This window comes from Poeciliopsis prolifica, unplaced genomic scaffold, assembly GCF_027474105.1.
Source record: "Poeciliopsis prolifica strain line A6 unplaced genomic scaffold, Auburn_PproV2 SCAFFOLD015, whole genome shotgun sequence".
In the NCBI taxonomy this organism is placed as follows: domain Eukaryota; kingdom Metazoa; phylum Chordata; class Actinopteri; order Cyprinodontiformes; family Poeciliidae; genus Poeciliopsis; species Poeciliopsis prolifica.
The window spans coordinates 4,891,712-4,904,274 of NW_026562390.1; the positions used below are offsets into that span (position 1 = coordinate 4,891,712).

The 12,563-nt window shown below is 38.9% G+C and overlaps 1 protein-coding gene across 2 annotated transcripts in view; it reads right to left on the reverse strand.

Moving 5' to 3' along the window:
• Positions 1-12,563, reverse strand: part of ank1b (ankyrin 1, erythrocytic b) — a 67,518-nt gene that overhangs the window by 19,537 nt on the left and 35,418 nt on the right. For both annotated transcript variants that reach the window (XM_055040100.1, XM_055040099.1), the window contains exons 14-34: positions 12,235-12,432; positions 12,031-12,129; positions 11,744-11,842; positions 11,358-11,555; positions 11,147-11,245; positions 10,455-10,553; positions 10,272-10,370; positions 10,043-10,135; positions 9,795-9,867; positions 9,137-9,157; positions 7,832-7,955; positions 7,243-7,306; positions 6,906-7,018; positions 6,547-6,771; positions 4,677-4,831; positions 4,256-4,467; positions 3,019-3,223; positions 2,821-2,917; positions 2,468-2,696; positions 2,153-2,281; positions 333-452 (exon numbers count right to left, since the gene is read on the reverse strand). In XM_055040100.1, the coding sequence (XP_054896075.1) occupies positions 333-452; positions 2,153-2,281; positions 2,468-2,696; positions 2,821-2,917; positions 3,019-3,223; positions 4,256-4,467; positions 4,677-4,831; positions 6,547-6,771; positions 6,906-7,018; positions 7,243-7,306; positions 7,832-7,955; positions 9,137-9,157; positions 9,795-9,867; positions 10,043-10,135; positions 10,272-10,370; positions 10,455-10,553; positions 11,147-11,245; positions 11,358-11,555; positions 11,744-11,842; positions 12,031-12,129; positions 12,235-12,432 (2,751 nt within the window). The remainder of the gene's footprint in view (positions 1-332; positions 453-2,152; positions 2,282-2,467; positions 2,697-2,820; positions 2,918-3,018; positions 3,224-4,255; positions 4,468-4,676; positions 4,832-6,546; positions 6,772-6,905; positions 7,019-7,242; positions 7,307-7,831; positions 7,956-9,136; positions 9,158-9,794; positions 9,868-10,042; positions 10,136-10,271; positions 10,371-10,454; positions 10,554-11,146; positions 11,246-11,357; positions 11,556-11,743; positions 11,843-12,030; positions 12,130-12,234; positions 12,433-12,563) is intronic.

Consider the following 12,563-nt stretch of genomic DNA (forward strand, 5'->3'; position numbering starts at 1 on the left):
GTCAATATGGAAAGCAAATTATAAGTAAAAATCTTCAAAAATGCATGTCCCCATACGTTCAAAGAGCTCATTAAGTCCAACAGTAAAACAGAATTCCTGCAAATTTATCACAACCGCAAGTATTTTTAACTGGTCACAGTTTTAATGGGACATTTTTGAGTTATTAAATTCTCAAGATAACTAAAAATAACTTTTCATTATTAATCCTGTGCTACTTGAGATATGTACTAATTCCTAACCCAGTAAGAACTTGGCCTCACAACATTCATTTATATTCATTTTATGAGCTTTCATGTTTAAATTCGTGCTCATGTATCATGGCAAGTTCTTACCTTGACACAAGGTGGCATGGTTATATTAAGGTTACACAAGACATGTTGTGAGTCCTCGTACTTCGTGCATTTCCTCAGAAAAGACAGAAACCCAGTGGCTTCCTTGTTACTGTCCCTGACCTGGCACATATAGATGACAGAACAAGGAAGGAAAAGAGCAGAAAAATAGAAAGAAAGAAGTAGGTGGAGAACAGATAAGAAAAGAATGAGAAAGAAAGAGTGCACAAGACGATGCACGTCAGAAAATATTAGAGTGAAGCAGAGAAAAAGAAGGGAGGAGTAAGAGGAAAGGACAAACAGATCAGAAAGAGGAGTTAGATCTCTCCACAGCGCCACGAGGTTGGTGCGCAGTAACATTGGACAAGAAGCAGGGGGAAACAGGGATGGAAGCAGTCCACAGGCAGGCAAGAGAGAGAGATTTACCTGCACATTTTACCTGGGCGTCTGTCAGATCAGACAGTTACAGAGTGACCATGAGAGAAAGAAAGAGAGACAGTGAGACAGACACGTACAGACAGGCAAGGCCGCAAAGATTGGAAGGCAGGCAAAGAAAGTGAGGGAGACACAGGGCATGCAAACAATTACCCAAGAGAGTCAGGGGATAGATAGGTAAGTTGTTTGTTGCATGGCTACAAGAATTTAGGTAGGAGATACTACATAGTCCCATAAGTCACACCGACAGACATGGATGAAAGAAAAAAAAAAACAACTGTGCTTAAGAAAAAAAGAACACCGTACAACACAATGAAATTACATCAATATGGTCACAGGACAGACAAAACAAGGTTTATACACAGAATTCCATGTAGTTTTCAAAGACTTTGCTCCCAAATGTAGGCTCAATTTAATCTCGAAGCTCCATCAACTTGTGGACCGACTCTTCTGAATCAGTTTACACATCGTTCATGCATTTATTGTTCGTTTCTTTGCACATACAGATTTGATTTTGTTGATTTGAGATCACGTAAAAAAAAAAAAGTGTTAAAAACTTTTTCTTTGTTTTTACAGCGAAGGAGCTGAAACACTACATTAAGAGTCAAAACCAAACCGCAGGTATTTTCAAACCTAACCAGCATTGAGAGACAGACTGGTGAAAAATAAGGTGTAAAAAAGTAAGTAAGGGGGAATAGAAAAAGTTATTAAGCTAATAAAAAAGGAAACTACATTATACAGAGCCATGCTTGGTATTTATGCAGACTACTAAAAATCGTAGCAGTCTTAAAAATTCAGAGTTAAACCGATAACATTTCATGAACGTGTCGTTGCAGGGATAATATTTTGTCCATTTCTTTTTGCTAAAGGTCCTGGGAAAGCAAAACATTCCAAACCACCATTTCACATCGTTCTGAGATGATGTGAAATAAGTTCCAATAGGTTCAAAGATTTCAGAAAAATATGATATTTGAATGAACTTAAGTTTCAACACATTCTGGCTTTGAAAGCTGGAACATGTTAGGAGAAATCTGACATTCTTACATTAAAACTGCTATTCTGTCTCAGTCCTTATCATTCAAATTCATTCTTTTTTCCCTCATAAAACCTAACAGCATGTCCAAGTAATAATATAATATAATAATATAATAATAAATAATAATATAATAATATAATTCTATGATGATGCCATTAAAAAGAGTTATTGTCCGGCTCATAATTAAGTGTCTGTTCATCAATAAGTCATCTGGAAAGAATATCGATCATCTGTCGAGAGAATTCTTGGTGTGTTAAACCCAAAAAACTAAATAAAATAAAAACAAAAACCAAATGGAATGAATGGTAAGTGATAGAAAGTTAGGCAATTGAACAGCCTCGTGAAGACAAACCTTGACAGAAACCGGCAGCCTGTTGTCTCTGAAGGCCTGGAAGCTGAAGCTGCGAGGCTGCTGAGTGGCCTTCCGGATGGGCACTAAATTCCCAGAACACTCCAGGTGCAGCGGCATGCCCTCCATAAGCTGTGAACACCATTCCAATGTCAGAAAACAAGCAGGCTATGACCATCCACTTTTAAATACATTTCTAAAATGTACATCCCTGAGACTGATAAGTAAAATAAGAGAGAACATAAAAAAAAAAGAAAAGTAAGTTCTTTGCCACTTTTTCTTTCTGTCAGCATTATTACTGTTGTCCTTTGCTCTTACCTCGATATCTCGACTTCGGGCCACCTCTGAGAAGTTTTCGTGCAGTTCCAGAGTCTTGTCCATCTTGTCGTCTGTCATGCAGTAGCAACGCAATCGACCTTCCCGAACCTCGTTCATCTTCGCAAAAATGACAAATTTGGCCATATATGGGACTGACATGAGCTCCTTGTACAGCAAGTTGGCAAAGGTCACTGCTTCTGCTGTACGCGGACAGTCTGCCAGCCAGAATCTGGATGGGAAAGAAGAACAAATGATTCAAGCCAGGAGACACTAAATGTTTGAACATAAAAACGGAGAAAAAGAAGGGTGGCAATAGATTTTTTTTTTCACAAATTTCGTGCTGAGTTGCTTACCTTGCAGACACATTGGTGGTGAAACTGGCACAGTTACTCGCGTACATCAGCTTGGTGGTTCCAGTGATGTCCTCCCACTGAGCTGGAGCTGTTCCACCTAAGTCACAAAACAAACCGTGAGTTTAATCGCCAAATGCATAGCTTTCTACAGTCCTTAGCAATTCAAAGTTAGACTTTTTAAAAAAATTTTAACAGTACCAATAACACTGCAGAGAAGGCGCAAGCTGGTGGTGTCTCCCTCCCCTGCATCACGTGGACTTTCCCTCCAGGATGGAGGTAAAGGAATGCGCAGACCAATTGGACGGTGGAACTTGCGCCGCCGGGGTTCAATTGTAACCACCGGGCTGAAGGTTGCCTGGTTCCCCAGCTGCCGAGTTAGCAGTTCATCTGGGATTGGTTGTGCCTGAAATTTAGTCAGGGGGACAAAATATTCTTAAGAAAACCTAGAAATAAACATGACTGCAGGAGCGAGAAAAAATAATGAAAGAAAGACGAAGAGAAAAACAGTGCATCAAGTTTCAAAGAATAAGTGTGGAACTAATGCCAAAAGTGAACTGAAGAAAAAATGTGCAATAAACTGAAACAACAAACTCACAGCCATACTCACACATGCAACAAAGTCATATTTCACTCTGACCCAACTCAGACCAGTGCATCAGCTCAGTGTGGCTCACAACTTAAATCAGGCAACTGAGGAGAGACGAACGGCTGGATAAAAGCAAAACATAAAACAAACCAATTTAAGGCAAACCAAAATGCAGACACATGCATTTTATTTTACATTGACTGTTATCAAGACAAAAAAATATTAATAAGGTATGTAACCAAAACAAAGACAACAAAATACAATAAAAGCCCATGTTATGTACAACAAAAAAGATTGCATGACTGGTGCTTTATACTGGTTTTATACAGTCCATCATATGGTTTCATAGTCAGGACTGAAGTTTAAACACGCATTTTGAAATCTACACTTGTTCACACATTTATTTCATATTCACTGCAATCAGGAATAACTATAGTAAACAGTGACCAGTTGTTATTTGTTTCTTTTTAGACTCTAATGCATGTGTTGTATTAGATTTGTCAAAAGGGGTGTTAACTAAGAGTTTGGCAAATTTCTTGTGTTTGAAACAGAAGGGCCGAGACGCAGATTTACAGCTGAGAAAAGAAGTGACTTACGTTTCTTAGATATTCTTAAATGGGCAGCACAGAGTCAACATGAGTCCTAAAAACTAAAAGTATAGTATATTCCCTTATTTGCCAAAAAGAGCAGCTCAAAAACATAAATCAATGAAAGCCAACATTAAGCCAGCAGGTAAAGGTGCCACTACAGACCACAAAGTTTCTCTCGCTCAAAGACAGTGTGAAACATCAAACATTGAAACAGTTATTTTCTATGCATTTCTGCAGAAATGTCTTCCTGTTTTTGTACCTGCAATCCCAGCCTCACTCTCTTAGTAACAGCCGTCTCAGGGAAGATGGCTTCCACATGGGGCACCAGCTTGCTGGTGAGCCGGCCACCTTCAGGGCCAATAAGATCACTTTCCTGCTGAATGCGAGAGACCACAGCAAAGTAGAGGGGGAAGTCGGTGGAGATGATTCGACGTATCCTCTTCTTCTCCAGCTCCTCTTGACTCTCCAAGTCTATAGCAAAGTGAACAAAGGTCAGAAGGAGGCAAAACGATGGATTTTTATCGGTTAAATGTAAATCAGGAGAAGCTGACTTTCAATGTTTTTTGAGAGAGTGACCTTGAGAAAGTTTCCTTTGAGGGTTGCTTCTCAAGATGACAAGTGACTTTTCTGAGAACATGCAAGCTGCTGTGGAAAACAGTACCTGTTCAAATGAAACTGACCTTCATCCATGCCATTCAAGATGGTTTCTAGCACTTCATCTCCATAGCGATTGCGATGCTCCTTCCAAACGGAGCCGTTTTCACTTCGGAGGACCACAAGCTCCCGGTCCCCACGGGCCAACGAGGCAAAGTGGGGGATTTCCACTATGACAGGCCTGTAAAGATAAAAAGTACTTTTAAAAGTCTTTAACGTCTTTATCAACTTTTCAGTTTGAATCAAAAGTCTTCAGTGAGTTAGAGGCAATTACATATTTATGCTGGTGTAAGAAATTTTTGGTTTTCAACAGAATAACACAAGATACTTCTGTAATGAACAAACTGTCAGTAAAGCAAAGGCAAAGCAAATTCAGAGGCAAACAAAACACAACCAGACCAATGACGAGCAGGAGCAGAGGAGGATGTGCAGAGCTGATAGGTGTGAAGAATGGGGGTGGTGAGAGTTGAAAACAAGGACAATTGAGGACATCACAAGGGTAGAGTGGGAATTACAACAAACCAAAATGAACGGACCAACAACGTTGTCCAAAGTCTGAGTAATAGGCCAATAAGGCACAAAATTATGACCAGAATGCAGTAATGATACAAACTGTGGAGCACTGTCTGTTTTAGAACGTTTTTATTGCAACCAGCATTGACTTGTTTACAGCATTAACTTCTTATTGAGAATAGGTATGGATGTCCTTCTGTATTGCATTGTGGGATAACTGGGGGTTCTTAGCAGAACTCTAAATAGAACTTGTTTGTAGAGGTCAGACAGAGAAAATATGAAAAAAAAAAAAAACTGAAATAAGGATGTTTGTCGTTCTTGTGATCATTCCTTAATTGAGCCAGAGTTTGCTCATCAAGCAGATAATGGATAAAACCTCAAGGGCCAGTCTTTACTCTCCACTTGTCTTAATGAGTCCTGACTGAGCATCACTGCTCATTCACCGGAACATTTTTGAAAGATACTGAGTTCTGCAGACCAAGAACAACAACTCAATATGGAGCTTCTATGAATCAGCCGAATAGCCACTGAAATGTGTCCTGACAAATTGGCTGAAGTCCTTATGCTTGCTCCTTCTCCCTGCTTCTAATGTCAAGGGAGACATTTTAACAGTACCAATAACACTGCAGAGAAGGCGCAAGCTGATGGTGTCTCCCTCCCCTGCATCACGTGGACTTTCCCTCCAGGATGGAGGTAAAGGAATGCGCAGACCAAATGGTTACTCGTTATCTAATATACCCGAAGTACGAACAGGTACAACAATGAAGACAAAATTACTGTTTTGACTTCATTTATATGTGAAGTCAAGAGACTGAACTAAGTCACAAAATGCTATGTGTGACTTAGTGCATTTAAACACAAACAATACTTAAAAGAAGACATTCAAAAGTTTCAAACAATAAAAATGAAAACTTAAAACTTCTTTTGTAGACTAACAAGTTTTAGTTGATGATGCAAATATTAGAAATAAAAAAAAGTTTTATGATGTTTATTAATTGATAAATATCGAATTGGTTGGGCAGGGATGTTCTGTTGTATATATTTCCATGTAAAACTTCATTTGACACTTTTTACTGTACATTTTTCAGGTTAAATATCCAAACTTTCTAGATTATAATTTCCAGAATTTTTTTTACCCACAACATCGTTCCGACTTTGAGATAGATATTTATTTAGTGTGGTCTGCCTTTAAATTTAAAACCTGCAAAAGCCAGAGATTGAAAAGCAATTAATGAATGGCTGAATGTTTATTGTGAAAAAAATGTGTAATTATGAAAATACTAACTATTTTTCTTAAATAACCTCCACATATTTGAGAAATACTTAAAATTGCAAACTTTAACACTGCTGAACACACGCTGACCTAATCCAAGTTTAACTCACCCTAGAAACTGCATACTGGAGGGTCCCAGGGAGATAATGCGACTGGCCAAGCCCTCTCCCTCCACCAGTGGAGGAGGCGTCGTCAGTTTCTGGGGTTTCACAAGGCGGCAGGTGATGCGTGTCGGTGCGGCGCAGGTGCGGGGAGGGATGATCACCCGCAAGCCGTGGTGTCTGCTTCCTCGCATAGAGCCTCCTCGTGCATCCACCATGAAACTCACCAGGAATCTGGGCATTGTTGGGTGACAGGTGGTTTTAATGCAATAGTACTAATAGGAGCTTTAAAAATAAGCTAATTAGTTAATAAGGGATTAACTGATTAATCCTTTATTAATCAGTTAATTATTAACTGATTCCCTCACCCTGTGTGGATGGGGCTGGCCACAGGGCTGACATTGTCTGAGGTCTCTGTAGCTGGACTACTTGGGATAAGAGAATCCTCATCATACTCTTTTGGTAAAGGGATGGGCGTGTGCTGAGAACAATAATAATAATAATATAATAATTAAAAAAAATACACAACCACGAATGTAAAGATTAAGATCCAGAAAAGGAACAAGGAAGAAAATAAATGATTAAAAATGCTCCATAATGTAAGAAATGTAAAGAAAGGACAGAAACAGCCAGAAAAACTCTCTTAAAATAATTATTTTATTGAGGAACATATGCTTGTTAAATGTGAATGAAGGTGAAGGATACCTGGTCGAGCTGCACTGTCTCCGGGGACACACAAGGAATCCTGGGAATAGCAGGGGAGTATGGCCTGCAAGGGAGGAAAAGAGGAAAATCAAAGGCAGAACACAGTGACTTAATATTGCTATGCAATAAAATATTAATTAGGTAATTATTTTTCCTCCATCTAATTGTCAAGAACAATCATATGCATGCTTGCTCTTAACAGGAATGCATGATGTTATGTATTAAGACAAAATATACAGTGGCATTCAAATGTATAAGCAATGCTATTGTTTTAAATATAGACAGACAATAATGGTGGAGCTAACAGAATCTGATTTCTAACTAGTCATAAATAAAAGACCACTTTGTAATCCTTACAAGGTCGTAAACTTGGTTGAACTAAACTTTCGATGAAGATTTTAAAAAAATAAAACATTTTGTTTGACAAAAACAAATCCAGAAATCTGATTCAACATGAGGAGAAACTAACAATGTAGCCACTGAACAGTGAAGACCTTAAACAGTAACCATCTGCACAACTTTACCTTTGAAGCCAAAAAGATCTAATTTAGTCAGCAAGTGTGGCATGAACCTCAGAAACCTGACTTACGTGGTTCCCGTCCCACCCTCAAAATCTCTGAGGGTTTTCTTTGGGGAGAGAAAGTCATCATCCTGGTCTTTGAAGTCATCAAGTTTCAAATAGCGTGCTCCATCCAGCCCGAGCAATTCATCTCCTGTTGACACAATAAAAATGAAGAGGAAGGCTGAAGAGGAAAGCCAAAAAAAAAATCTCAAATAGGTAAAAAACAGGTTGTAAAGAGAACAGGATTAGGAGAAAAAACAAGGTAGCCCATGCAAAATGATGGCCGATCTCATCTCCTACGTTCTACAAATTTCCTATAGCAAGAAAAAAAATTATACATAGATGCATGCCAATATAATTTATTTGTTGTGTAATTTAAAAACTTATCTATAACACTTAAATGTCAATAATTGCAGTTGATTTTATCCAAAAAGTTAAGATAGTTGGTAATACACCTCTTTCCCATCCCTTTGCCTGAGAGAAACCACAGAGTACAACGGCCACAAGGCAACTGTAAACATTGTAGTCCAAGCAATGGAGTCAAACCAACAACACTGAGAACAAATGGAAACTACAGAAGTGGAAAAAATGAAGAACGGTAAGACAGTGATCATTAGGACAGCTTAGTACACTGCATGGAAGGGAGACTGCAAGGCAACCTGGTGACAGCTGGGTTGATTGTGAGCATGCTGATAAAGGATGAAATAACGTGGTTCTGTGTAGGAGAAAATAACTGTTATTAAACAGAAATAATATGTATGACTTCTAAATTAGGCACTTAAACAGAGATGTTTACAGACATCCACCAGGACAGGCTGTTCCGCAAACGCCAAAAAACGTTAAACAAGACCGAGAGGATTGAAAAACGAGGCTGATGTGCAACTGCCTGTGCTCATATCAAACGGCAAATGGGGTTGTGTGTTTTTGTCAGGAGAGTCACAGCTGCTGCACAGCATGTGTTTAATTTATGTTGCAAAAAGAAGAGCAACATTATATTTGCCATTTTTGACTAATTGGAATACTGTCTATAATAAACCCATTCAAATTTGCATCGGGCGCCGGTGAAAGCAAAATGAGACATCTACACATGCTGATGAAAAGCAGGAATAATATTTTTACAATACATTTCTGAAGAAGCTGGAATAGAAAACAGAACAGAGATAAAATAGAGAGGATGAAGATAAAGACAAGAAAACAGTGCTGGAGTTGAAAGACAAAGAATAATTAGAAAGACAATTAGTGACACACAGAGATAATGAAAGTAACTGCGATGACGGCACACATTCACTAGCCACCGGACCGGACAAGGCAGAGAAACAGATACAGTCATACCTAAAGTTAGCTGGCAAACTCCTACAAAACAAATAGAAGGAAAGGTTATACACTGTATGCATATGAACACAAATATCTATAGTGGCATCTTTTTATATTTCCCATGACGTTTTGCTCTAGCTAACTAAGGAAAAGATGGAAATAAACACAATGAACGCAACAGCACCCTTGGCATACTTGGCAAAGATGAGTGAAAAACAGATAAATCACACTTTGAAAAACCATATTTTAGAGATACAAAGCTAACGTTATAAAATTATTTTTTAACTGCAAAAATCACTGAAGCCACAACTATCAGTAACACTGAACAATTCTAATAAAAAATAGCATTTTTACAAAAACTTGAGATAAAATCTACTTTTCGAATGAGATATGAACCAGAGGCACATTGTACAGCATGCAAAACAATAATTACAAGTGCAAGATTCAAACTTAATAAAATAATTTCTATTTCTGCAAAGCTGTGGTGATCAGGAGCTACAATTACAATCTCAATGATTTCCTGCTTCCATGGAATGCAAGTGTGCCATAAATTTAAAGCCTGAAAGAAAACATGTCTGACTGACGACTAGATATAACATCCATTTACTGTGATGCCAATAACTGTGAAAGATGCTGAAAACTGCATGATATAACATAACTCTAACAGAAAACATACCTTCATCTTCAGAAACGTCCAAAATCTCATCTACTGTCTCAGGAAAGCTCATCCGATGCTTTTCTGTGGTCATCTGTGAAAAACCAAACAGAGATTAAGTAAGTAAAGTAAGATGATGGAAGTAGAGAAAGAAAACATCGAATTCAGCTTTTTTCTAAGAATTTTATAAAAAACAAGTTATATTTTTTCTGTTAATTTTGAAGCCTGCTTTTTAAATCATTGTACACAGGGGGTGATGCGTTACTCACAGCGGAAACAGACTCCTCTGTAACCAGCTTTAGCACATCGATGACAGAAATATAACCCAATCGCTTAGCGATGCCAAGAGGAGACGTCCCGTTCTGCAATATAGAAATATACTTCAAGAATTTTCTCCTTTTCCAAATAAAATATCAGCATATTTCATTTCTGTGCAGAGTTTATAATTTAATACTGTTAGGTGCAAGTAAATAATAAAAAAATATTTGAATATCTTACTGATGTGATCTCATTAGGCATGGCTCCATGTTTTAGTAGTAAAGTCACAATATCAGTGTGGCCCTGTTGAGCTGCTTGGTGCAGAGGGGTGTAGCCCATCTGGAGGAGTACAAACAACAAATGTACATTCAATGAAGACAAAAAGCAAAGTTTCTAGCTGTTAAAGTTGCAGAAAAGTTTTACCCTTGTTTTGGCATTCACATGAGCCTGCTGCTGCAGAAGAAACTTCACCATCTTTATGTTTCCATAATGACAGGCCACATGGAGTGGGGTGTAGCCCATCTGAAGGAAAATAAGAACGACTTTATGAATAGTTTCTAATTGTCTGATTCAACATAATTAAAAAAATCTAAATGATTTAGATTTATTAATAGATAATACAAAAAATGCATTATTAAACAGGACACACCTTCTTGACAAATAAGACCTTTGTTTATTAAGAGCAGTTCAATTATAAAACATAAGAACTAATGAGCACATTGGCATGAATACTTTACCATTTAAATATGTTTGTAGTTCTGTTAGCTATTTTTTGCCAACGATTTCTATTTGCCTAAATGTTTGACACAGGGTAAACCAACTGTTTTGATTAGTTTTTCTTTTCTCCTCTGTAACATTGCTACAGTTAACATCATCTTGGTTAGCACCTCTACTTCTGAAAACAATAAATCCGACTGATAGATTTTTCTTCATCTCAATTCCCTTTTCTCAGTTTTGACCTCTGTCAAAAATGAAAATTAGGCAAAGAACTATGAAGCAGCATTCTGTTCAAATGAGCCAATGATTCCAATCTGAGATTCTGATGTCAGTCTCTGTATTTTATCGGATCCAACGAATCTTGTCGACCAATGCCCTTGTCCGGTGGTGTGAATTACCCGTGAAGCAGCATAAACGGATGCGCCCTGTTTGACCAAAGTGTCTGCGATGCCCACATGACCCTCCTGAGCTACGAGATGCAGAGGAGTCAGTCCATTCTGAAAAGCAACGGCAAAAAAGAACCAGCCAAGTTCAGTTTAGCTTGCCTCCTTTAGCACCTTTTGTATATTAAAATACAAGAGGTAAACATTTAGTTCCATTTTAGCCTACCTTGTTTCCTAGATTTACATTTGCCTGTTTGGAGATGAGCAGAGCCACCATATCGGGCCGCCCCTCCTGTGAAGCCAGGTGCAAGGGCGTGATGCCTTGGAGGGACTCTGCATTTGGGGACGCTCCATTCTGAAGCAGAACACTGGCCACCTCCACCTGGTTCTGCTTGGCAGCTATGTGCAGAGGAGTGTAACCGTTCTGGAGAAATAGACAAAGGCACACACACCAGCATGGACATTGGTCTTTGGAACACCTGTCCGAGTGCAACTCACAGTAAATATTTGAATTGTTCTGTTAAAGAGCTCTGGCAAGGACAGGTTCAAGAATTTCTCCATAGGCTGAGGGCCTGTGTGAGCAATGTGCACACTCATTGGTGAGCATCTTACTCGGGCAGTGCTGTGTGCAGATCCTCCCTTGCTGACCAGGAGTTTAACAACATCCAGGTTGTTGTGATGCACGGCCACATGAAGAGGTGTCAGACCGTTCTGTCAACCACACACATATACACATGTAAACATATATAAACCTAGAGATGAACATACACAAATATGACACAGAAACATGTATGTATGTATGTATGTATGGGACCCGTGATATGATAAAAAGCAGAGAAAGCAACATTTCCTCACTAAGGTTTTACAAACTGAGGTGCAGGATTTAAGCAATGACTCACTTTCCCTGCTGCATTTGGATTGGCGCCTCTTTCCAGAAGAAGCTCCGCTACATCCACTTTTCCATATTTCGAAGCTACATGGAGAGGAGTGAAACCTTTCTGCTCCAGAGACGGGAAAAACCAAACACACAAAAAACGTCTGACAGACACATTTACACATGGACACTGCAAAATGTGACGCCATAATTTCATAATCTACCCCACCTTTGTCATCTTCACTTGTTGAGCTCCTGCGTCTAATAATATCCGTATGGTGTGGACGTGTCCTTCACGCGCAGCGATGTGTAAGGGCGTGTGACCTGCAGTCGTCGCTGAGTCAGGGTTAGCCTTGTGCTCCAGGAGCAGCTTGACCAATTCCTTGTGGCCCATACGAGCCGCACAGTGTAGGGGTGTCTGGTCATCCTGCAGGGAGATAACAATAGTGCTGAAATTGTTTTACACAGCAAATTAAATGATGATATTAATCACAGTGACGCTGCAGACTTGATATTCAGAAGTGAGTCTTTGTGAATGCTAAAAGGAGCCAATAATGA